Source organism: Mustela nigripes, chromosome 1, assembly GCF_022355385.1.
Source record: "Mustela nigripes isolate SB6536 chromosome 1, MUSNIG.SB6536, whole genome shotgun sequence".
Taxonomy (NCBI): Eukaryota; Metazoa; Chordata; class Mammalia; order Carnivora; family Mustelidae; genus Mustela; species Mustela nigripes.
In genome coordinates, this window is record NC_081557.1 from 202,387,874 (window position 1) to 202,411,766 (window position 23,893).

Here is a 23,893-nt window from a genome sequence, read left to right on the forward strand (position 1 = left end):
CCCCAGCACACAAGCCCATCTTGCTTGCTGTGAACAGCCTTCCCTGCGCTGTTGACAGGGGCGCCAAGTGCTCTTGCCAGGCCCATGACGGGGCTGACCCTGTTCCCCGGTCACGGAATGTTCCTGAAATAAACCTTCCTTTGCTGCAGTGCACAACTGTGTGAGGACAGTTCCCTCTGCCAGTTGTTTTGTTCAGTCTCTGTCTACATTCATGAGGGACACAGCCCTGCAGGGTTTTTTTGCACAGACTCTGGTTTTGGTCATCAGGGTATCACAAGCTTCCTGAAATTGACTGGAAAACATTTCTTCCTCTTTCTATTTCCTGGAACACACTGGAGAATCAGTATGAATTCTTGAAACATTTGGTAAAATTCTCCAGGGAAACCGTCCACGTAGCACCGGAGATTCCCTTTTGGGAGACTTCCAAGTGTGAATTCGTTTCCCTCCCAGCTATGGGGATATTCCCACAATGTGCTCAGTGCTCGGGGGTTCTCCTGGGGACCGGCTCCGAGAACACAACCAATGTCACTGCCTATGGCCCTTGTACCCTCGCCATCCTCAAGGTCTGCAGGGATGTTCCTGTGTCCTTACTTGATCATCCTTTCACTCTGTCCCTCGTAGAGCTTTGTCTGTGATTTTACTGATTTTTGAGCTCTCCTGATATTTTCAGGAGAAAATCAGATTCTGTTTCATTAGTTTTCTACTTCACAGATTTTGGCTCTTTATTATTTCCTTCCATCTGTTAGGGCTTAATTCTGTTATCTTTTCAGACACCCCGAGGCTGACAAGAAGGCCGCAAGCACCCGCTCAGTGTCCACGTTTGCCCAGTTTAGTGCACCCTCCTGTTTCCTAAATAACTCACTTACTGCTCAGCACTGAAGCACATGAAGACAGTTATCCTGCCGTCCCTGGTTTCCAGTCCAAGTGGTCGGGGGATCTCTGCAGTCTTGAAGAAGGCTCGGGGTGCCTGGGAGTGGGTGTGGTCCGCGCTCACCGGCCGGGACCACTATACGATGCAGGGCCCTGCCATTAGGTGCGCCCCTAGCAACTCCATCACTGTGCCATCCTCACATCCAACCCCTCGTCCAGCGGCCTGATCATTCGAGGAGTCTGACATCTGTAACCTAAGTCTGACTTTGTCTATTTCTCCTTTCCTTCCATCAGTTTTCATCAGGATCGCCTGTTTCCTGAGGGCATGTGAGGCCTGGGGCCGTGGTGCAGCCCTGAGGGCCAGGCTCCAGCCCAAGGATGGGTCACAAAGGACCTGAAAGGTCTGACCCCCGAAGCAGGAGGCTCTGGGCAGCCCACCCAGTGTGAGCAGCCAGAGAGACTGCACAGGCACAAAAGGCCGAGGGCAAACCCACACTCCCAGGAATCCCTCAGAGACATGGCGTAACCTGAAGCGCCAGTAGCTACTCCAAGAAGGAAAGTCACAGGGCTCAACCAGATAGACTCCTCGCCCCGATGCAGCAGAGACAGGTGGGGGGAGGGGAGGCGATCCTGCAGGCCCAATACGCATCTCAAGAGGGGAACAAGAGAGTACAAGGTGCCAGGAGTCTTCCGAGCACCAAGGAACATCGTCTCCAAACCAAACTGAAGGCTGACTTGGCACCGTGAGGGGCAGCAGTGAGCGGCCATGAAGCTCCGATGGGAGGAGAGCTCTGTGGCCTGAGGCCCGACACCCTGAGTAACGAGCCTTCCCAGCAGACATCTTTCCAGCCTGGAGTTCCACCTGCTAGTTGATTGCCAAGGAATAAGGAACCTGCTTGGGGACTCTTGGTCTCGATACTCAATGCCCCACATGCATCTGGAGATAACAGAGGTACCCTGAGGACATGTCCCCAGGAGATTCAAGGCCACAGACAGCAGGCACAGGCACTTGGTGCGGGTGGTTCGTCCATCCCTCCATGACTCCAAGTGCCTGTGTCCCACATGTGCCTCATGCCTCCCGGTGTTAGCTTCGCTCACAAGTCCCTATGAGGGGAGCAGCGCCCCTGACTGCACCCTCCTGCCAGGGGCCGGTACTCTGGGCCCCACACGTCACCTTGGAGGCCAGAACTGAGGTCACCGAGGTCTGCAAACGGGTCCAGGCTCTGAGACTTGGTCCAGCCAGCTGGGGGCCCAGGGGCGGTAGGCTGGCCTCCTGGAGAGAAGAAGGGACCTGGAGAAGGGCAGAGGGCATAAGAAGGTGCACCCCTAGAATACTCCTGAGGCCACGCTCCGTTACTGTCTGCACCCCACCAACCCCAGACACAGCTGTACATGCAGCCAGAGCTGCCTCCTCACAGAAGCTAGCCTCCATGTCACGTGGCTCTGATCCTCAAGTTCCACTTCCCAGAACCCATGTCAGGTGTGAGCAGGCTTTGTGCTGTTCCTCACAAGGGCACAAGCTAGTCAGTATTCTAACTGTGAGACACGGTGGGGTCTGAATGAATTACCACTGTGCACCCCATGATGGAACATTATACAGTTGTTACAAGTAACTGCTGTTCCTACATAAAGAGTTCTTACAAATCAATTAAAAATTAGTTGAATTTCAAGGATGCCTGCCTGGTGGCTCAGTTGTTAAGCATCTCCCTTCCACTCAGGTCATGATCCCCGGGGTCCTGGGATCAAGCCCCGTATCGGGCTCCCTGCTCGGCAGGAAGCCTGTTTCTCCCTCTCTCACCTCCCCCTGCTTGTGCTCCCTCTTACTGTGTCTCTCTCTGTCAAATAAATGAATAAAATATTTTAAAAAAAGAAGCTGAATTTCAGAGATGCCTGAGTGCCATAGTTGGTTGAGTGTGACTCTTGGTTTTGGCTCAGGTCATGATCTCACGGTCATGAGATTGAGCCCAAGTCAGGATTCTTTCTCCCTCTGCCCCTCCTGTTCATGCCCTCTCTCCCTCTCTCTAAATGAGTAACATTTTAAAAGGCTGAATTCCCTCTGTAAAAAAAGAAATACAAATAACTTAAAACCTGCAAAATAATAGCTGACTTCCTTCCTAATGAAAAAAACGCAAATCAAGAGACAGTATCTCCAAAGTCCCCATCTGGCCCTGGGGAGAGCCTCAGGCTCGGGGTTGCTCCTGGGCAAACACAGCAGTGAATGGTACTAGGAGGGGACACGGGTCACAGGCCTGCCCCAGCAGCTCACTACTGGAGCATTCTGAGAGGACAGGGCACGGCCCCATGATGCCAGCCATGGCACAGACCCCCAGGGGCCTCCAGGAGGCAGAGGAGCCACGGGACACAGGACAACACCACGGAGTGCTATGGGGACCCTCTGCATCACCTCCCACTGAGGCCTTCTGGCTCACACACTCCTCTGGGAGTGGGCTCCCACCTGAGAACCAGCCTCCACGGGGCTGGGCTCATACCTTCTGCAGTGGTCGAGGGGGTCGGCGCCTCGGCCCAGTCCTCCCAGCCTCCCAGTAGATCTGGGTGGCTGGTCGAGGCTGTCATCTTGCCGGGCTCCACCGGTAGGTCCCCTGGAAAGACAGCAGTGCTCAGTGCTACCCGGGGTAACCCCTGGTGGGGGCAGGCAGCAACAGCCTCCTCTGCCCCCGCTTCATGTGTGAGCAGGGCTGGGCTCACACCCCACCAGGGTCCCGAGAGAGCTGCTCTGGGCTTGGATCACACCAACCCGCTTTCTTTTTCCTTGGAGGCCCAAGAACGTGTCACGTGGTCCCTGAACTAACCAAGTACACAAGGAGGTCAGCAACCAGAGCCACCATTCACAGAGCAACAAGCGTCCATACATCTTCAAAGATCCCCCTCCACCCTGTGGCCAGCCGCATGGACTCACAGCTAGGTGCGGGTGCCCCCAGAACTGCCTTTTGCCCTCCTCTGAAGCCTCGCATGGGGAGGACAGCTGCAGGCTGGTCACCTTGCCAGGGGAGGGGGAACCCAGAACACCCCTTCATTGGTCCAGGGCCCATAGGAGGTGACCATGCCACCCACCTCGGCAGGCCCCAACTTCAGCGCTTACCCAGGTGCAGGAAGTCAGCGCTACAGGCTGGGGGTGGGGCGCTGTGGGTGGACGGGAAGGAAGCGGGGGCCGTGGCAGGAGATTCCGAATTAAGAAGTTCACTGAAGAGGTCAGGCTTGGAGCAGGGCTGGCTGCTTGAACCAGATGGCAGTAGGAGAGGATCAAACGGGTCGGCTGCAGAAAAATACCCAGAAAGTGGGCAGATGGGAGGCTCTGTGTGGTGCCTTGGGCCCCAGGTATCAGCCTCAAGGTCAAGTGGGTCCCAGCCAGCGCGATGGCCCCTCAGACCCAGGCTGAGGCCACACCGTCTGCTCCAAGGCGGCGCTGGATGCCAGAAGGGCCTCACCCTAGACTCTCCCAGGAGAGGCAGCCTGTGAGAGGGAGGGAGAGGGAGTGCCACAGGGGCCTGGGAGTCTGCCCGAAGAGCAGCCGGCTCTCCAGCGGGTGGCTGAGGGGCCAGGTGCTGACCCCACCCGTCCACTGTCAGGAGCCCCTCCTAGGGAACCCTGACAGCATGGCCAAGGGCGAAAACCCTCTCCTCTATTTTCCCAACAGACGGAGTAACGTACCAGCTGTAGCCTGCCCTTCCTGGGGTGGGCTCTGTGCGCTCAAGGAAGGGGCTGGGCTTGCAAAGAGCAGGGGGGCCTCTCCACCCAGCAAATCGCCTGAGGGGACTTCTGGAGCCGTGTCAGGGGCTCCCAGGAGGCAGCTGAGCAGGTCCGCAGTACTGGAGGCTGCCCCGCAGGCCTGCGAGGGAGGTGCCAACCCCGCCTCGGAGTTCAGCCCCAGGAGATCAACACTGTCTTCCTGTAGTGTGGGCTCCTGTGGCGTGGCCGGTGTGACCGCATCAAAAATCAACTCTCGCTCTTGCACCCTCACTGCCGGGCCCGGCGTGTCCTCCTCAGCTGCGTCCCTGCTCTCTGCTGAGAGCGTCACTGCTTCCTCATCAGAAGGCTCACTGCCCGCTGCATCCTCCGCCGGGGCTGATGCACTCTCCTTGACAAAGCGACCTTCGGGGCCCGTCTCGGGGTCCTCCTCCTCTGAGAAAAGAAGCACAGTAGATAGGACGGCAGGGTGAGACCTTGCCGGAAGCCGCAAAGCAGAGGGTCTGGAAACAGCTGACCCCAGGGAAAGTACTCAGGCCTGAGGGGAGAAGATGTCGCCTACACGGCAGGCTGGATCCGATGGCTTAGGGGCACAGGGTCCCTGGAGGGGGCCTGCACCCACCGTGCCAATCTAGCGTGTGGAGGAAGCGGCTGCTGTCCGTGCTGCTGCTCTGCGGTGAATCGGACTCTGTGGGCTCGGCATCCAGAGAGCCGGCATCAGCGTCATACTGGGCGGTGGAGCCAGGCTGCCTGGGGAGCTCTGGCTTCCCTGCCAGGGAGAAGACCACGTCAAGGACCCAGCCCACAATGCTACCACCGCCTGCTGTGGCCAGCCAGGTGGCTTCAGGGCCAAGGCCCCAGGCTGCCAAGCATCTCTTGGAGTGACCAGGCCACACAGCTAAAGCCCTGGGGAACCTGCACTGACCACCAGACAGGGTCCAGTCCGTGAGCAGCTCCCAGTTCACCCAGACATTGCCCCATGCCACTCATATGGACACAGACACTCCCAAGGAAGAGACCGTAAGATGGGCAAACCAAGAACATGAAGACGACCATGACGTCGTCAGGAAGTGAGATCACACGCCCTGCCCACTGATGGGACACGTGTAGCCCTTCTAAATGCTTTCAAAACAGTCAACCCGGTGAGAGACCACCTGCCCCACTGTGCCCTGCGGGTCCAAACAAAGCCTTGACTTCTTCCAGGTATGCTGAAAACAGCAAGCAATTCCAGCCTGACCCACGATGACCCCGAAGGTCAGCTGCCGCCCAGCACCCTGGGGGTCTGGGAGCAGCCGCAGAGGCGTGAACCTGGGAAATGCGAGCACGTTGGGCATGAGAGCTGGTGTCGGAGAAGGTCCCAAGTCGGGGCTCTGGGCCGCCTTCTGCCCATGCAAAGCCAGACCCCAGGATGAGGATGATCCCAGCCCCCAGGAGTCTCCAGTGGCAGCAGCACCACCACCTACATGTTTGGAACACAAGAATCTCACCAAATTTAGAGAGAATGTCTTGCTGCTCCTCCCGGCTGGAAAACAGGATTTTGGGGTTCAGTCCCCTCATGCTGGTGCTCTCCCAGGGTGGAGCCTCCCGGCTGGGCCTGTCTCTGGGCTCCACCTCCACCTCCAGGTTCACTTGGAATAAATCCGGGTATTTCTCCTGAATGTCACACGCATCCAGGTCATACCTACAAGGGGAGGCCAGACGCCAGTTAGGAAGGACTTTTCACGGTCAGTCAGCCAGCCCACGTTAACCAGAAAGTGAGCATGGAGTGGCACGTGTGCTTGCCAGGGCAGGTGCGCCGGCAGGACACGGCCCCTCTGCTGTGGGAGTGTGGGCGGCCCTCACCCCCAGCCCTGTGATCCAGATCAGGCACTCAGGGACCTTAATGTGCGTTTCCATTAAACAACGCTGTCCACCCTGCCAAAAATCCCTAACTGTTCACAGGTGCCCATAAAACCAAAACCACCTCTGGGGAGGGTGGCAGGGCAACGGGAGGCGGGGCACGCGGCTGGTGGGAGAGGAGAGACAAGTTACGCCAAGACTGGGTGTAGGGGCATCACTGCAGGGTCACCATCAGATCACTGAATTTGAGTTCGGGGGGCTCCAAAGCTCTAGGGAGTCCAGCATTTCCCCCGTGTTCCCTCTGGTCATCTCGGACAATGTGTTCACAGACCATGCTGCTGAGGCCCATTCCTCAGCAAGGCAGCAGGCTCCCAGCCTCCATGTTCTTTTAAGTCACCTGACGTCTTTGGGCATTACTTATTTCAAAAGGGGCAGCAGGTTCCTTAGTGACCCAAGCTGTGGAGGGAGCCGCCCTTGGTCCTCTGTGACATCTGTGAGCCCAAAACGAAACACAGCCACCGGACAGTGGGGCTACGGACATGGAGGCAGACTGGGTGGTCAGTCTGGGTGGAAAAGCCTGGCAGACTTCCAGGGACTCAAAGAAATAAAATAAGTGAGCAGGCATAACCCTAATGTGGAACGTCACTGGTTTCAATCCTTCCCACTCCTTCAGAGACAAAACCACCTTTGTGTGAGGGGAGGACACCCAACAGGGCAGCTACGTGGGCAACAACAGCCCGAAGCCGAGCTCCTCTTGTTGAGGCAACAAGGGCAGGAGCAGAGCTCTTTGGGCTCTCAGGCCAAGGTGCACTCCCTCTCTCCATCGGGCACCCACAGCAAGGAGACAACGTTGGTCACTGCACCACTAGGCAGGAGCAGCTCCCAGGGAAACCGCAGGGGTAAGACCCAAGGCAGCGATGTCAGTCAAGGGGAGTCCAGCAGCCAGCAGGGGCCAGGGGAGGCCTAGACCCCCATCCACAAGGAAGGAGCGAGGCAGGGTTCCACACAAAGGAGCACATGACCTCTGTAGGCTCAGCTCTGGGGGCCACAGGGCCTTGGGGGCAGCTCTGGGCACCACGCTGGTGAACCCCCATGCCCCCCCTCCCCACCCTGCCTCATCCCTGAGGAGGGCCTCTGGGGCTTGGCCTACCCAGCTCACCTCACAGGCCAGTGAGGGAACAATGAGGGTCTGTGAGCAGGGCCACTACCCCCACAACCCCGCCCCGCACAGCAGGAGGCTGTAAGGCCCAGGCCTCACTAGATGGCCCCAGGGGCCAACATGCTTGGCTCAGAAACAAAAATGCTTCCTGTGTCATGAATTCAATTCTGCCCACTTGAACACACTGGTGACCCTCCCTCAGTGACAGGAGAGCTCATTGAGGATGGACCCATGGACACTGTTCCAAGTTCTTTCAAGCTGTCACTGCCTCTCCGCAAAATAGTTCCCACCGCCTCTCCGCCCACAGGAGACATGCACTTTCCTCCATCCATCAGGCAATGCAACAACTTTCTCCTAATTTAAGTAATCCATCTTCGGAAGCACCACACAGGCAGTAACACATGGGCCTGAGAGCACAACTCAGTCAAGTTCTGTGCTTGCAACTGGGACGTTTGCAGGAGAAATGCCCTTTCCAGCCCCCACAGAAGTCCCCATGTCAGAGGCAGCCACTCCCTGGTCCTCTGGCACCCAGAGGGTCAGAGCTGAGTCCTCCCAAGACTGCAGGAGTGAGTCCTAACACTCCCTTTATTCACTGGGCAGAGAGGGGCCCAGGTCTGGAGAGTGTGGGACCTGGGCAGCCATAAGCAGTGGTTCCCAGAGCTCCTCCCCAGCTCTCCTTTCACCCCTGGAAGGATGCTTCCAGGGGCGAAAGGTGGGTGGTAGGTGTGCATGCGTGTGAGACCAAGGGGAAAAATGGCCAACTGGAATCAAAATGCCCCTGGGGCATCTGGGGCAACTTACTGTCAGTTAAGTGTCTGACTTGGTTTCGGCTTAGGTTATGATCTCAGGGTCATGAGATCAAGCCCTGCACCGGGCTCGTGCTAGGTGGGGAGTCTGCCTGGGATTCTCTCTCCCACTTGCACGTGCTCTCTCTCTGTCCCAAATGCCCACTGTGCCAACCTGTCCTACTACCTGAGCCCCTTTGCCTCAAATATAAGGTATGCATACCCACCACGGACTAGGAGCGAGGTGTCTGAGGCCCTTACGTGGGACTTTAACAAGGTAACGAATCCGGGAACACAAGAAACTAAAGAGCCTTGGGTGAGTCAAGGGGATTATCCCTGACTGTGTGTATTTTGGTTTTTATCTCTAACCCCAGACTATGGACTTCCCCCAATCACCTCCGACCTCAGTGCCTAGCAAAGCACTCCCACATCCTAGGTGCTCTCTGTGTCAAAGAGCAATGAACACCCATTCAGCTGTTCATTCCATATCCAGTGGGTCAATGGCTACATTCTAACAAGAAATGCACCAGGTCAGTCCCCAGGTCCCCGAGGTGCACGGTGGCAGCTGCCACAGCCCACTGGAGGCGTCACCTGCTGGACAGTAAACACGCTCAGAGGTGGAGAGAGACCCAGGACTGGAGTACAGTGTGGCATCCCAGCCATGCAGGAACCACATCGCCTGCCAGTGTCCAGCGCACGGCACTCATTTCCACGGGGTACACAGCAGGCGGGCACTGTGCCCCTGACCCTCCTGACCTCTCCCACGTGTGACATCCACATACTTGGCAAATTTCACAGTCGTTGCATTCCGAGGCACAAAGCCCGTGTGAAACTGGACCTGGAACATCTTCATGGATGCCACCTGCAGAGAGGGTGCAGACAAGAGATGCTCAAGCTGGGGAGGGCACATCATGTGCTCACACCGCACACACATGCTTCCCAGCTGACGGGCTCAGACAGCCTGATGCACAGCGCCCTCCCGACAAGCAGCTTCTCAGGGTCTGAGGTAGGGCAGCCTCAGAGCTGTAACTCAGCAGGCCCCACGCAGACAGCATCCCGCAGCACGGGAACTCCGGGTGTTTTGGGCTAAAATCCCCTCTGCCTTGTACCACACAAGGCACTTCTCACTGAACATTGGGTCCAAGAACCCTCAGCGAGAACCCATGGACTGACAGCCCAGGGTGGCCTGAGTGCCCACGTACCTTGGCCTGCAGTCTTCCTCCCAGAGTGGACCTGGCGTGGTAGATTATAATAAGCACGTCTCCTTGAACAGTTATGCCCAGGGGGATGACTGCTTTGCCATCCTCAATTTTGAAATCCCTGAAAAGCGGAAGAATGAAGAAAGGTTCACTTAAGTCACACACATAGCCTTCCAGAGAGCGGTGGTCCTGGAAGGCTGCGGCTCTCTGGCAAGAACCTCGAGCTCCCCTAACGCACCAACACTGAGATCCACATGCACTCATTTTGCTAGGCTTCCTGTCAAATTATTCTGGGAGGGGGTGTGACTCTGGGAATGGACTCTAAGAAGCTACTCCTCAGCACACCAGTCAGAGAACCTCTCACACCTGTCACCCACCGGCTGGGACAGGATCATGAAGCCTGTTCCTGCTCCGCACCTTGACCTCAGATAGGGCCTCAGCACCTTTCCACAGCTTGGCCAGACTTTCTCCTTACAAGTCTCCCGGAGGAGGGAAAGTGAATGAATCTGAAGGCCATGGAACACAGAGGCCCTGAGCTCGGAGCTCACCTCATCTTGTCATACTCCTGAGATGTGGTGGTCACACGCTCGTCCCCCACATAGACCTCGCAGAAGGGCCGGCAGCCATTCCTCTGCTTGCTGAACAGTGGCACGGGCGTCATGACCACGGCTTTCACCAAGATCGGCTTGCTGTGGGGCGTGATGGGCTCTTCTGCCACCATGTCACACATGTACTCAATGTACCTGCAGGGGCCAGAGGCACTCTACGTCACCCGCCTGCCATGTCCCCGAAGCTCCAGTTAGCGCCCCACACCCAGTTTCTGACACGAGTACTCAATGCACCAAACAGCTCATTGCACCTGGTTTCCACAGACTCGAGTTCTCAGTGACACACAGCTCACCGCACCTGGTTTCCACAGACGTGAGTACTCAGTGTGACATGCAGCTCACCACACCTGGTTTCCACAGGCACAAGTACTCAGTGTGACACACAGCTCACCGCATCTGGTTTCCACAGACACGAGTACTCAGTGCATCTGGTTCCCAGATATGGGTACTCAGTGTGACTAACTTTCCTTGGAGCAGTGTGCTACAGTTTCATTGCACAATTTGTGATGTAATTTTCATTTGGTTTAAAATATCTTTAAGCTTCCCTTGAAACTTTTTCTTTGACTCATAGGCAATACTGGAGTAGATTAATTTTGAAAAATTTAGAAAATTTTCCAACTATCAGTTATTAATTTCTTTTTAAAAATATTATAAAGCAGGGGCACCTGGGTGGCTCAGTTGGTTGGGCAGCTGCCTTCGGCTCAGGTCATGGTCCCGGAGTCCCGGGATCAAGTTCCGCATCAGGCTCCTGGCTCCACCGGGAGTCTGCTTCTCCCTCTAACCCTCTCCTCTCTCATGCTCTCTGTCACTGTCTCTCTCTCTCAAATAAATAAAATCTTTAAAAATATATATTATAAAGCAATCTCCACAGCCCACATGGGGCTCATACTCACCATCTGATGCTCCTGACTGAGCTAGCCAGGTGCCCTTGTTGGTTACCAATCCTGGTGCAGCTTTATTATAAACACACCTCGTGGGACTGCTATCCTCCTGTGACTGCAGCTTAATGGCCCAGAATATGATCCTTCTTACTGAATGGTCTATGAGAGCTCAAGAGGAACGTGTCTGTTTTGGTTGTTGGGTGGAAGGGCCTTCAGATGTCATCCGGAGGGCTGCCCAGAACTGACCATCCAAGTTCTTGTTTTGTTCACTGCCAAGGCAGGAATGTTGATGCCTACACTATAACTGTGACTGCCCATTACTCCTTCCACTTCTGTTTTCTGCTCTAAAATTCTGGAATCCGCTCTCACGTCAGTCACTGCTCCAGCTCACCTGGTTGGTTTTCTCGGCACCTGTAGGGTGCACACAACAGGCATCTGTCTCGAAGAGACAGGGAAGGGAGTGGTTTCCAAACAAGAGGCAAGGGTGGCCACTTCTGAGCATGGGTCTCACATGGCATCGCGCTAGGAGACTTGCTCAGGGAGCTCTCCCCCATATAACGGGATACCTACACTCCTCTCACTCACGCCACAAAGCCAGGATGCCCACACCCCATCCACGCCCATGCAACCCACCAACACGCTGAGCGAGCACAGAAGTATACCAGAGAGGAAGCAGCAGACTTTCTCAGCGAGGTTAACCCTGCAACAAAGCCTGGCCACCTGACCCGCAGAGGCAGAGAAGCACGTGTGGGCTCTCTGAGCCACTGTCTGCAGTGACCAGTCACAGGGCACCTGTGCCCCCACCCTCCATCTTCCTCTGTCTGCATGGGACGCAGGGCTCCTCCCAACAGGTCATCGCTGGGTGCTGCTGCTCTCTTGTCCAGTCTGACGATCCCCCTCCTAACAGGCACGTCTAGAGCTCGACTGTGGAGGCCGGGTTCTCCTGTTTTCTATTTCTCATTTCTTCTTTGGTCTTTTCCTCGAATAAGTGAGCACTTTTTATGACTCCGCTGATTTCCCCTGCTGACTTACTAACTCTCATACTCAGAATCTTTACTGGTTGCCTGGGTTCGGACAACGCCTCTGATGTCTCTCCATGGGGGATCTCCATAAGGGGGTCTCCATGTGGGGTCTCCAGCAGATGAAGTCCGGTGCGTCTGAGTGGGTCTTCTGCCTGTTTGTTGAGGGTTTCACCCTGTTTCGTGTCCTCTGAACTTTGGAGGTTTGGCATCTTGTTAATTTTGGGACTTCCTCAGCAACCTTGTCTGCTCATGTTGCCCTCCCCATCGTTCTGCCTCCTGCAAAGGCCCAGCAGGCCTGGCTGCCCAGCCCCTTCTCGACCCCTCTCTGAGCTTCGATTGGGTGATGCCTCCGGCCCTGCCCTCAAGAGGCTGAGACCCTTCCCTCCCTGGAGTGCAGCCTCCACTAACCTGCCCTTTTCCCCATCTGGTGTCTAGTGTGCGAGACTCACAGTTCCTGCCTTTGCTGAAGTGACCACAGGCTCCTGCATCTTGCCCACCTTCTTCATTAGCGCCTTCCACACATTCACCAGTCACCTTACATACCCCGTCAGATACTTTGGGGTCTTGTCCTGAAGCCACTCAGATTCCTGTCTGTCCCACAAGGGGACACTGTGGGTGTCCCTCTGGTGGCCAGCTAGGATTCAGGAGGGCACAGATTCCCCCGAAGGTGTGGCCTCACCCACTTCTGCACACGGGTGCCCCAGAATCTGCCCACCCCCAGCACTGTCAGTGACGACTTGGCCGAGGGTGATGTTGCAGATGGCCCTCCAGAGCAGGGCGCACAGTACCTCTTGTGGGACGGCCAGATGCCCGGCGGGCAGCGCTTCATACTGAACATGTACACGGCAGCCTCCGCGGTGGTAAAGAGCCGGCAGAAGCACAGGAAGGAGCAGACGGCGACAGCAGACGCGGCTCTTCCGTCCTAGGACAGACAGCACAGGCCAGGCTTGCATAGCTGCAGCGTCCCAGTCACATGCCTCCCTAGACAAGAGCCACAGGGGCTTCCCCCATCTCAGAACATACAGGGAACTTACGAAAACCACACCTGAAGGGAGGTGGGGAACTCAGAGTCCAGAAGGAACCTAGGTCCCTCACCGTGCAGGTGGGAAACTGGAAATAAGGCTTGTCCTCAGCCACAGTGAGGAGGGCAGAGACGGGGGTCCCATGAAGCAGAGTGGCCTCAGTGCCAGGCTGCTGAGGCTCCCGTGGGTGCTGCCTTGTAGGGAGAAGAGAGGATAACCCGTGGGGACCCCTCGTGTGCTGTAGAGGAGGAAGGGGACTGCCTATGCAGGCAGTCTTCCCCAAGAAGCGGCAGGGACCCACAGAAGGTGTGGGTCCCACAAGGCACAGGCAGCCACTGCTCCCTTCAGGGTCTATGACCTTGAAATGACAGGGGCCATGCCAGGGCAGCTAGGCCTGGGGTCACCGGTTGCAGACACCAGGGCAGAACCTGCTCCTCACAGGACCTGCCATGAGTCCACGGGCTGGCCCAGCATGTCCCAAACAGACCCCGGCCCTCCAGAAGCCAGCAGGCCGCATTCAGTGGCCTCTCCGAGAGCAGTCACTGCAGGTGTCCCAAGTCCCACCAGGGTTCTCCCCTGCCATCAGACAAGGTCTCTAATTGTGCAGAGGACCCCAGCTGCCCCACCGGCCTCCCTCCTCGGTGCCCTGGATCTCATGTCTGCTCTCGCCCCCTCAGCCAATCGTGAGTTTCCCCGGAGCATGGGTTATTTCCTCTGATTTATGTGTTCTTCTCAAGCACTGTACCCCCCAAGGTGAAAGGAAGGGATGGGGCAGCCTCACACTCACCATGCAGTGCACAACGCAGACATTCTTGTGGTCTTGCCGGAGCCACGAATGCATGTTCCTGCAAACACTGTATAGGCTGCGAAGGTTTGGGGCCCGCCTGGCCGCCCAGCCACACTCGGAGACCTGCAGGCAGAGGGCTTGGCTCTGCCTGGGTTCCCCGCACCAGCTGGGGGTGCAGACATAGGGTAGGGAGGAGCCCCACCATGGGCATGGGCTCTGGACAGATGCCACCAGGACCCCTGCTCCCGAGCTCTATTGCTCCATGATGTGTACCAAGCTACACAAACCTGGCAGAAAAACTGGAAAGCCTGCCCTTTCCCATGCTTGGCTCACTCTAAATACCATGAAAGTGTCTGCATCCCCTGTGGTCATTCATTAAGAAAACCACATGGCCTCCCACAGCCTCACTGGTGAGGACCAACAAGGCCCCCTAGATTGGGGCAATTTTACGGGACATAACAAAGCGCATATGACTGGAATCGTACAGAGAAAGCCCCTGTCCCCACCGTCTCCTGCCATGTCCCCACGTTGCCATACTCAAGCCCCCCACACCAGAACCCTGGGCTCCGCCTGCTGCCACTGCTGCTGCTGGGGAATCCCACACATGAGTATGAGGGCTGATGAAGAAAACTGCATGGAGTGAGAAGCAAATGTCCAGGCCACCCACCCGGTTATGGAACTTAGAGGACCGGTACGTTCTCGGGGACAGGTTGTAGACCGCATAGTGTCCCGGGTGCTTGGAGTCCAGAAACAACCGTACGTCTTCTATGTTATTCTTTATAGCTGACTCCACGCCTTCTGCTGGGAATGACATCACTGAAAGAGAAAAGCCCGTGTCAGCTGCAGGCAGGACAGCTGGCCACTGGGACCCCTGCTCCTCACCTCCCCACAGCTGCTGACTGATCAGTCCAATGGCTGCCAGGAATGGACGGAACACAGACCTCGCCACCCCAGCCACCCCTTGGAATCTCCAGACAGTGTCTCTGGGATGGGAAGCTTGGCCGGACAGCTTGAGGCACAACAGAGTCTCCTAGTATCTGGATTCTGATTTGGGTGTTTGGAGACCCAAGTTTTAAATGTGCTCTGCATCATGCCCCTCACAATCTCCAAGTTCCAGAAAGTTCCAGAGCAGGGGAGAAGGTGGGTCAACGCTGGGACTGTCCACGGCAGGGCCTGGGGATACACTGGACAGAGGAACAAGTGCTCCGGGCCCCATCTTGGGTAAGTGAGTGGCTGCCCAAGGGCACCCTCTCCTTCCCCACCACTCACACCCTGCCTCCCGTGAGCCACTGTTAGGGAAGAAGCAGAAGCGTGTCCTTATAGTTAACAGAGGCAAACATACCAGCAATTCTGGATGTGATGTAAGAGATGTCCAAGTCTCCCTTTGCATAACTGGAATTAACAAGAAGAGCCTTGGTTATTACAGGAAATTTCTAGAGTTAGGTTATGAAACTCTAACCAGAGGGAGTCCTGCAGGGGCTCAGGCTGCGGCTCGTGGGAACATTGTGTGTCCAAGTGTGCACCTGTCAGCATCAGGCCCGTGTGTCCAGAGTAGAGATGGACAAGAAGTTAGAAACTGCAAGTGATGGACAGGTCAAGACCCAGTGCAAACTGACTGCCAGTCTCCTCTAAAGTCATATGGCAGTGGGAGCTGGTAACAAAAACGCAAGACAGCACATCATGTCTGGCAAAAACTGAGTTCCAAGAGACAGAGAAGGCATCAGAACCAGACATGGCAGGGGCGTTGCCAGTACAGGACCAGGAACTAAAGAAGCTATGATTAACATGTAAGGGCTCTAACTGACAAAGTGAATGGCGGACAAGAACAGAGGGGCAGTGTGAACAGAGATAAAGGTTCCAAGAAAGGATCAAAAAGAAATGCTGGAGATAAAAACTGTGGCAGAATCGCTTCTCAGCCCTTTGGCTAAGACCAAGTGAAAAACTGGCAGAAATAAAGAATGCCTCTGAGGGGCTGATTAGCCCGAAGGTAGCAGAGGAAAGATCTCCAAGTTGGAAGATCTGGCCAAAGAATCCTTGAAAAATGAAAAGCAAAGAGAATAAAGACCGACAAAATCCAGAACAGAGTCTCCAGGGATGGGGGACAGCCACAAAGGTGCACCACGCATGCGATGGAACACAAGACTCAGAGAAGAGAAGAAACGGCAGAAATATGTGAGCTGAGAACGACTGAGAATTTCCCCAAACTAACGTCAGACACCAAAGCCCAGACCCCGGATGCTCCAAGAACACCATGCAGGAGCAATCTGTTCAGAAACCACGCCAACAAGAAGAGAGTAAAACATGTAGTGTGGAGAGAAAAAACCCCACCAGAAAAACCTAGAATCCTACCCGCTGTGAATTACCCTCCCCAAGTGAGGAGCAATAAAGACTCTGTCAGGCAAACACTGAGGGCATGTGTTGCCAGTAGACCTGCCTTGAAGACTCCTTAAAAGAAGTTTCCCTGAGGGAAGGAAAACACTTTGGTCGGGAAACTTGGATCTACATAAAGAATGGAAGTCAAAGAGGAAGACCCGGTAAAAAAAAACTTTCACTTTTCTTGTTCTTAGCTGATTTAATAGATGCCAGTTTGCTCTGAATAACAATGGCCTCAGGGCATCTGGCAAGCAGGCCATGTACGCACACTGCTGAAGGCTGGCAACGAGTGCCCGCAGTGGCAAGGAGGATTGGAGCTGGTGCTGCGGGGAGAGCAGAGCTGGAGCAGCTGGAAGTATGGGCCATGAACTCTGACGCAGTCAGCAAAAGAAGTTTAAAAAAAGAAATGTAACAGGAAAGAAGAGTCTGGAGCTCCGGTGAAAGGCTCAATCATGATCACAGAAGGCTGGGCAGAGCGTAGGAAGCGGGGACAGACATGCCAGGCACCCACTCAGTGACATGTGTCTGTGGTCTGCATGCACCCATCAGCTCTCCAGCATCTACAAACACTACCAAAGCTGAGCATCTTCTCATAGTTCATTCACAATCTGTCCCATTAGCGCCTTCTGTGCCCGCTTCTGGTCTCTGAACCCACCGCACCTAATAGACACCGTCCCTCAAATACACGTACTCCCAATCGGGGTTGTACCTTTCTGGAAACTTGCAAGAAGTGTGTTTTGATGGATAGAGGGTTTTCCAAATTATGTTCACTAACCAACTGTTCCCATGGCTGCTATAGTTTTATCACATGTAAAAAAATCTTCTGCCCCTATTTTAACTTTCTCCAAAAAACTGCTGTTGGTGAGATGGTAGGGTGGCTTAGTCGGTTGGGGTGTGCATTCGGCTCCGGACATGATCCCAGGGTCATGGGATCAAGTTCCGAATCAGACTCCCTGCTCTGAGGGGAGCCTGCTTCTCCCTCTGCCTGCCGCTCACCACTGCTTCTGAGCTCTGTTTCTCTCTCTCTCTGACAAATAAATAAAATCTTAAAAAAAAATTGCTGTTGACAATGAGATCTTTTAACTAACTGGATATATGTTCTTGGTCGTTACTGGATGAAGATTCAAGTTTTCCTTCCACACACAGGCGCCCATGGTCACAGCACTGCTCATTAACCAGACTCCTAGGTTTCATACGAGTCCCACATAACCAACCACTTCACCTACATGGGGACAGTGCTCATGTTTGAGGAAAAGTGACACACAATGGGTTCACCCCATTCTTATTTTTTTAATACACTCCTGGCAATTCTGGGTAACTTACATACAAATCTTAAGATCAAAATCTGTAAAAATATCAGTATTTTTATTTATATTGCAATAAATTTACAGACTGAGTGACACCACCTTCAAAAATTTATTCCCCAAACATGAACATGGTGTATTTCTCCATTCGCTTAGGTCTAATGTTACAGCTTTTTGTTACAGACCCAGCTAAGCAGTGGGGGATGCCTTCTGCATGAGGCAGAGTGAGCCGCAGAGTCTGTCCCACTGGCTTCGCACACAGCAGGGCCAGAGGTACCCGAACAGCTGGCACAGACTCGCTGCCCCACACACCCGCTGCACCTCCCACCCTCTCTCTGACAGCAGCCAGCAGGCATCTAGGAGGGCCGGAAAAGAGCCCTTGGACCTGGGGATGCCTCTCTGTTGGAGGCGACAGTCAGCCCTGTGCAGACCAACTGCATCTGAAATGATCATGAAGTGGGTAATAAGCAACAGCTTCCTAAGTGACCATTCAGGCACCTTGACAAGTGGATTCCAGAATTCATCCCAAGAAACTGATGTGCAAGAACAGCCGATATTCTGGGGAGGGCGGAAGGGGGCCCAGACAAAAGACTGGAATGCCGCCAGCTTGGGCATCAGCGGAATGGCTGCTCTTGTCAGGGAAGAATGGGACAAGAAAAATCCCCAAAGTAAGATCCAAATTGGTTAAAGACCCAAATGTACAACAATAAAACCATCAAAAATTTATTTACAACAGATTTAAGTAACTATTGTACAACATACTTAAAATATGCTCAAACCCTGGGCTAGGCTGACAGACCTAAGGCAAGCATGGACTTGCCGTCCTTTAACTGCAGCACAGGGGCACCTGGGGGCTCAGTTGGATGAGGGTCTGATTGTTGCTTTCGGCTCAGATCACAATCTCAGGGTTTCGGGATCAAGCCCTGCACTGATTGGGCTTGGTGCTCATGGGGAGTCAGCCTGAGGTTCTCTCTCTCCCTGTCCCTCCCAGCCTCCCACTCCCTCACACACGCTCGCTAATAAAATGGAAAGCACCCACTGGAGGACAAAACAAACGAGAGGAACAACAGACAAAGAGAAAGTTTTGGCCAATATTTACTTTTTTCACAAAAAGAATTAGTACATGGAACACACAATACAGAATGATATTGGTAAAACAAAATCAAAATCTCAGAAAAAGAGCGATGGATTAGAAGACGGAGGCCAGAAGGAGAGAAACACCTGTGGCCAGAGGTGCACATCCACGGGTCCTGGCCTCTCTACCTGCCTGGGTGGGCTGGTGGTGGGGAATGAGAACAGAGTCAGGGACTCAGGGCACCTGGTCCTTCTGGGTCTAGGATGTGTCCACACGCAGGAAGAAACAATGCAAGACCACACCCACAGGCTCGGGCTCAGGCCCCCGAGACCCACACTTCCAGAACACGGGCTTGCACACATAGGCCACCAGGGCAGGCCTCCTCCGTGGACAGGCCTCCCAGGACACTGGGCCCACACACCCTACCATGAGGGCTCTGCCCGCAGCAGAGAGGGCTGTTCAGTGGCCCTGGCTAACAGTGACCAAGGCCATCCTCCAATGGACCCTCCCACGGCATGTTAGAGCCTTGGGGTTGGCCCCAGACCCTCTTGAGGGCCTGGAGCTCACCACACAGGACTGCATCCGGAGGGCTCCTTCCGTGATTGCAGCCAGCAGGCCCGACAAGGGGCAGAGGTGTGCCTGCCATCCACACCACGGCTGCCGGGCACTTGTAGTCACGGGCAAGAACGTCATGGCTGAGACAAGGGCTAGGACCGGTGCCTTCTGCCTTTTCCTGTCCACAGCTCTGCTTCTGCTCGTGGGCTGGTGAAACAAAGCACCAGCGAGGTTTCTGGGTAGACCCCCTGAGAACCTGAGTCCATCGGTCCCTAAGATGTTTCCCCTCCAGGCTGGATGCTTCTGACTCTCAGACACTCTCTCTGAGTCACACTTTAAGTGTGAACCCTGGACAAAAGACGGGTACAGGCCTAACCATGTACTCGCAGAGAAGCCTGCTTGACAGGCTGGTTCTCGGCTATGGCCCAGCGATTTTGGGAGGCCCTCACTGTTCCCAGAACTGCTGAGAGGGGACCCCTGGGCCCGGACTACTTGTACCAAGATGTGGTCTATGCTCAGACCTGCTTTCCCCAAGAGTCTGGAGCCTGGTGCATGCCAGGCAGAGGATGCTTGGGACCAGCTGAATGCAAGCCCTGGTGCTGGGTCTCTGGAGGATTTCCAGATGGACAACACGTCATCCATGCTATAGTGGTTCGGGTTGGAATCACAGGAGTCCCATGTGACTCCAGAGTTGGGAGGACTCAGAAAGCTGTGCCAGGCTCCCCCGGACTCTGCCCCACACATCTTTTCCCAGTGCTCTGAGGAAAACTCTGTGCCAAGTCCTGGGTGTCCTTCAGCAAACCTCCAACCCAGGGGGTGGTCTTGGGACCCCGAAACAGACCCTTTTTCTCTTGTTCAAGAAACCTTTGATACTGACAACGCCAGGCAATGCCTTGGTCTACCCTTGTCTACGCTTTGATCTCGACGGGACCCGAGGATGATGCCAAGTGTCGTCCCCGCCCCAAGGTGCATCTGCTGGGGTCTGCAGGCCACCACACCCGAGTCACCCACAGGATTCTGCTTGCACGGCCTGCCTGACGTGCACTGTCAGGGTTATTTCCTCACATTAACATCCCATTTGCAGTGTAAGACAGGTGCACAAATCTAGAATGAGTCAGGACATCGGCTCTGTCTGGGAGCACACCACCATTGTCTCTACCCTTCACGAAAGACAACTTCATATTCCTTTGTTGGTCGAAACTGCGTTCAAGAGCTCAGACAGATGCCCAGCATCCAGCCCTCCCCTTCAGCCCCACGGGGGCTCCAGCACTTCAGCCACACAGGAGGCCATGGGCAATGTCCATGTGGCCGCGGCCTGGTATTTGCTCTCCCCCCAAGTCTCACTGAGAAACCGTGAAATGCTGGGCCTGCCTGACAAACCCAGTAGGAAGGAGGTCTGCCCCAGTCCATGTGTGTTTCTGACAGCAGGGCTGAGTAGCTTCCTGTACATCCCACAGTCCCCTGCTCGTCATCCCCAGGGAGCTGCAACTCCCGAGCCCTCCAGTCCCAGGATGCCACCCTGAGACCCCGTCAACACCCCTCGCTAGAACGAGAGGCAAGACACGCTGTAATTGGCACACAGTGCAGGGGACAGCAGCCAGGCCCATGACACAGCACCATCAAGTGAGGCCTCCTGTCATCGGAAGCGCCACTGAAAAGCACATGCAGAAGGTAGCTAAGTCCGACAGTTGCTGGAAGCTTGTCCTATCCAGGTTCCCAGCCCAACCCTTCTGCCTCCGTAACCAGAACACAAGCCACACTCGTCCAATGACTTGAGATTCCAAGGACCAGACACTGGAGAGCCCACACCAGAAGCGCAGACTCGTCCTGCCACCTCGGACATCACAGAGGGTCACAGAGGTGTTAACGGATGCCCTGTCTGGTGAGACATCCAGCCAAGTCTTTTCTCATTCCACAAGGTCACATCAGCTACGAGAACACCGAGCTACACAGCCCAACACAGCACAAGACTCACACACGTGCATGCCCACAAACACACACACACCATATGCAAGGGTGCACACGCTCATGCCACGTGTGCATGACTTCACCTACGTTGTCAACAGTGTGCACACAACACAATGACCATTGTACAAAATAAAAGAACAAGGGTAACAAGGCCAAGCCATCCCCACACTATCAAAGAGGTGACCCCACAGGAACACACCACCTGACCCCTGGGCTGAGATGCATGGCCCAGCACCCACAGACCTCCAAAACTGTCGGGACAGCAAGGGGGTGCCTCCTCAGGAGGGGACATCCCTGAGCTGGAGACCTGTGCCCACAAGGGCTCGGCCCCGAGACAGAGCCGAGGGGCCACAGGTCAGCATCCAGCATGACAAGACAGCCTCTGGCCAAGCACACATGTAGTCCCCGGAACAACCCCGCTCATGGAGAGACCCTATTCACCCACACACTCTATCCAGCCCCAGTAAGTCAGCACTGTAACTAAGTGGGGCTGCACCGTGAGGCATCCCCGGGCCCCCCCACTGCCCCGCTCGCTCCACACCACGGAGCAGAAACCGCACAAACGTTGAGGTGTGCTGTCACAATGCAACGGGGACACGGAGGCAGAGGCGGCTCACTGTCTCCAAGGAAAACGCCCCCCTAAGGGGGAGAGGGTCACAGTCCCACGTGAGGCACTCCCATGGGCCCCTGTGCCAGCCATGGCAGTGGTGCAATGAGTGGCTGCTGTCACCACATAGCGTAGAGCCCATCCCCTGGGTCTATGGACCCAGCGGTAGAGCCTGTGCAGACGGTGCATCCCAGGCTCACCAACTGCCTTAGGGCCGGGTCCTGCCAGGTCTGGAGTCGGGACAGAACCCCAAGGACAGGAAATCCCCACTACAGAGAGCCCACCTGCTGTGCCCTCACTTACTTGGCAACGGACTGGATGACCTTGGAGGAGGTGTCCTTGATGTTTGTGAAGAGGCGCTCAGTGCCCCCCCGCAGGATGTCCAGGAGCCCACCATAGGGCTGGTCATACTCAGCAAGCGCCAGGCCTGGAAGCAGAGACAAGTGTCCAATTGGGGCATGACCTAGGCCCGGCTATGATGCTGCTCCCACAGGGACGCGAGCTGAGAAGCAGGACCAGCAAGGAGCCCCGCCTCCTGGCAACCCCAACTGTCAGCACACCACGTCCAGAAGCAGGCATAAGACCAGCAACCGGGCCACCTGTTCGCTCGAGGGCAGAACCTGGGCAACGTGAAGAGCTGGACCCTCTGGGCACACACAGCCCTCCATTCCCACCTCCATGACGTCCCCCCAACCCACTTGTAGCATGTACTGGACACCAGCTGGAAGGCCCCCATCACACTAACTCATGCTGAGGGAACCAACAAAAGGGAGGCAGCCTCCAGCTCAGAGGCAGGGGCACAAGTCAGGGGACATGGAAGCCGCAGACACTTGGAGGAGGGAAGGGTGGGGAAGAATATGCTGGGAGAACACAGAGCAGGCCATGCAGCCGGGAGGCCTGCTTGGCTCCAAGCCAGTCCCAGGAAGGCCACACGGCTGGCCCTTGTAAACACCTGGGGCAGAAATCGATCATTTGCAGAGGCAGGGCAGCCAGGATGGAGCCAGACTGTAAACAGGCACCTGCAGACATAGCTGCTGGGCCGTGAACAGAGTAGCTACAGATGCAGGGTCCCCAAGGTTGTCAAAGGGGGTTCTGGTGGAAGAAGTTGGCTTGAAAGGAGATCAGCATGACCAGGCGGCATGTGGGCTGTGAGGGTCATCTGCCAGGACCTCCACCCTCTATCCCCAGCAGCCTATGACTGACATGGCAGCACTAGCTGCCAGATGGCCTGGTCCCCACTGAGACAAGGTGCCGGCAGCTCTCAGACCGTAGGGACTGACCCCGAGATGTGGCCAACATGGCCCACGTTTACACTGGCCCTTCACCAGGCAGTCTGCAGCCCAGCCCTGGCCAGGTACCAGCACCCCTCCGTGTGCAGCAAACAGGTGTGGGGAAGGCTCTTATCTTGGTGCCCTGAGAACCTCCCTCCATGGCAGCTAAGGCAGTCCCACACATGGGACGTTCAGGGAGGCGTCCCGGGCTCACAGGGCATGGACACAGTGTCCAGGGCATGGGAGAGCTGAAGGAGCCAGGAACTGGCTTCCACAGCCCAAACACTGAGAGCTGGGGGATGAGCAATGGGGCACATCCTGGCACAGCCTCCCAGAACTTTCCCAGGCATGGCCACACAGAGCTCAGGCCAAGGAGAGCATGGCTCGTTCACCAAACGTGAGCAGAGTTGTAAGGAAAACAACTGGCCCTGCCTCTCCTCCCACCAGAGCTGTGTCTACGCCTCCCAGCCAAAGCCCCCACTTGGAGCCCTCCGGCCCCCTCCAGTCCCACGGCTCCCACTATGGCTGTCCTATTCCCCACATACTCTCCTCCTAATGGGCTTCCCTCCTGCTCGTTACCCTTCGAGGTGTGCCCTCATCCACCTGGGCCATGGGCCACACCAACAAGTGACTGACAGAGGAGCCACAGGCCTCCACAGGGCTGGAAACTGAGCCAGCCACACAATGGGTGGCGATGCCTGTGTGGCCACCCACAGCTGTCCTTCCATGCTGCAGAGAACCAGTGCTGTCCTGACGGCAAAGAGAGAGGACACTCACGTTCTTCCCCAGCTCCCTGGACCGTCAGTGTGTCAGTTCCATTGAGTTCTGGCAGTCCGAGACAATCCAAGCCTGAAGAGAATCCT

General features: G+C 55.6%; 1 protein-coding gene across 5 annotated transcripts in view; it reads right to left on the bottom strand.

Annotated features, from left to right (window-relative positions):
- GAK (cyclin G associated kinase) overlaps positions 1-23,893 on the bottom strand; it is a 55,921-nt gene that overhangs the window by 3,551 nt on the left and 28,477 nt on the right. For 4 of the 5 annotated variants that reach the window (XM_059378907.1, XM_059378924.1, XM_059378938.1 and 1 more), the window contains 14 exons: positions 22,063-22,186; positions 15,220-15,269; positions 14,545-14,693; positions 13,878-14,000; positions 12,857-12,990; positions 10,106-10,300; positions 9,561-9,678; positions 9,141-9,220; positions 6,063-6,256; positions 5,198-5,344; positions 4,540-5,010; positions 3,971-4,144; positions 3,360-3,470; positions 2,045-2,161 (listed from right to left, as the gene is read on the bottom strand). In XM_059378907.1, coding sequence (XP_059234890.1) covers positions 2,045-2,161; positions 3,360-3,470; positions 3,971-4,144; positions 4,540-5,010; positions 5,198-5,344; positions 6,063-6,256; positions 9,141-9,220; positions 9,561-9,678; positions 10,106-10,300; positions 12,857-12,990; positions 13,878-14,000; positions 14,545-14,693; positions 15,220-15,269; positions 22,063-22,186 — 2,187 coding nt within the window. The remainder of the gene's footprint in view (positions 1-2,044; positions 2,162-3,359; positions 3,471-3,970; positions 4,145-4,539; positions 5,011-5,197; positions 5,345-6,062; positions 6,257-9,140; positions 9,221-9,560; positions 9,679-10,105; positions 10,301-12,856; positions 12,991-13,877; positions 14,001-14,544; positions 14,694-15,219; positions 15,270-22,062; positions 22,187-23,893) is intronic. The other variant, XM_059378914.1, reaches the window with a different exon arrangement.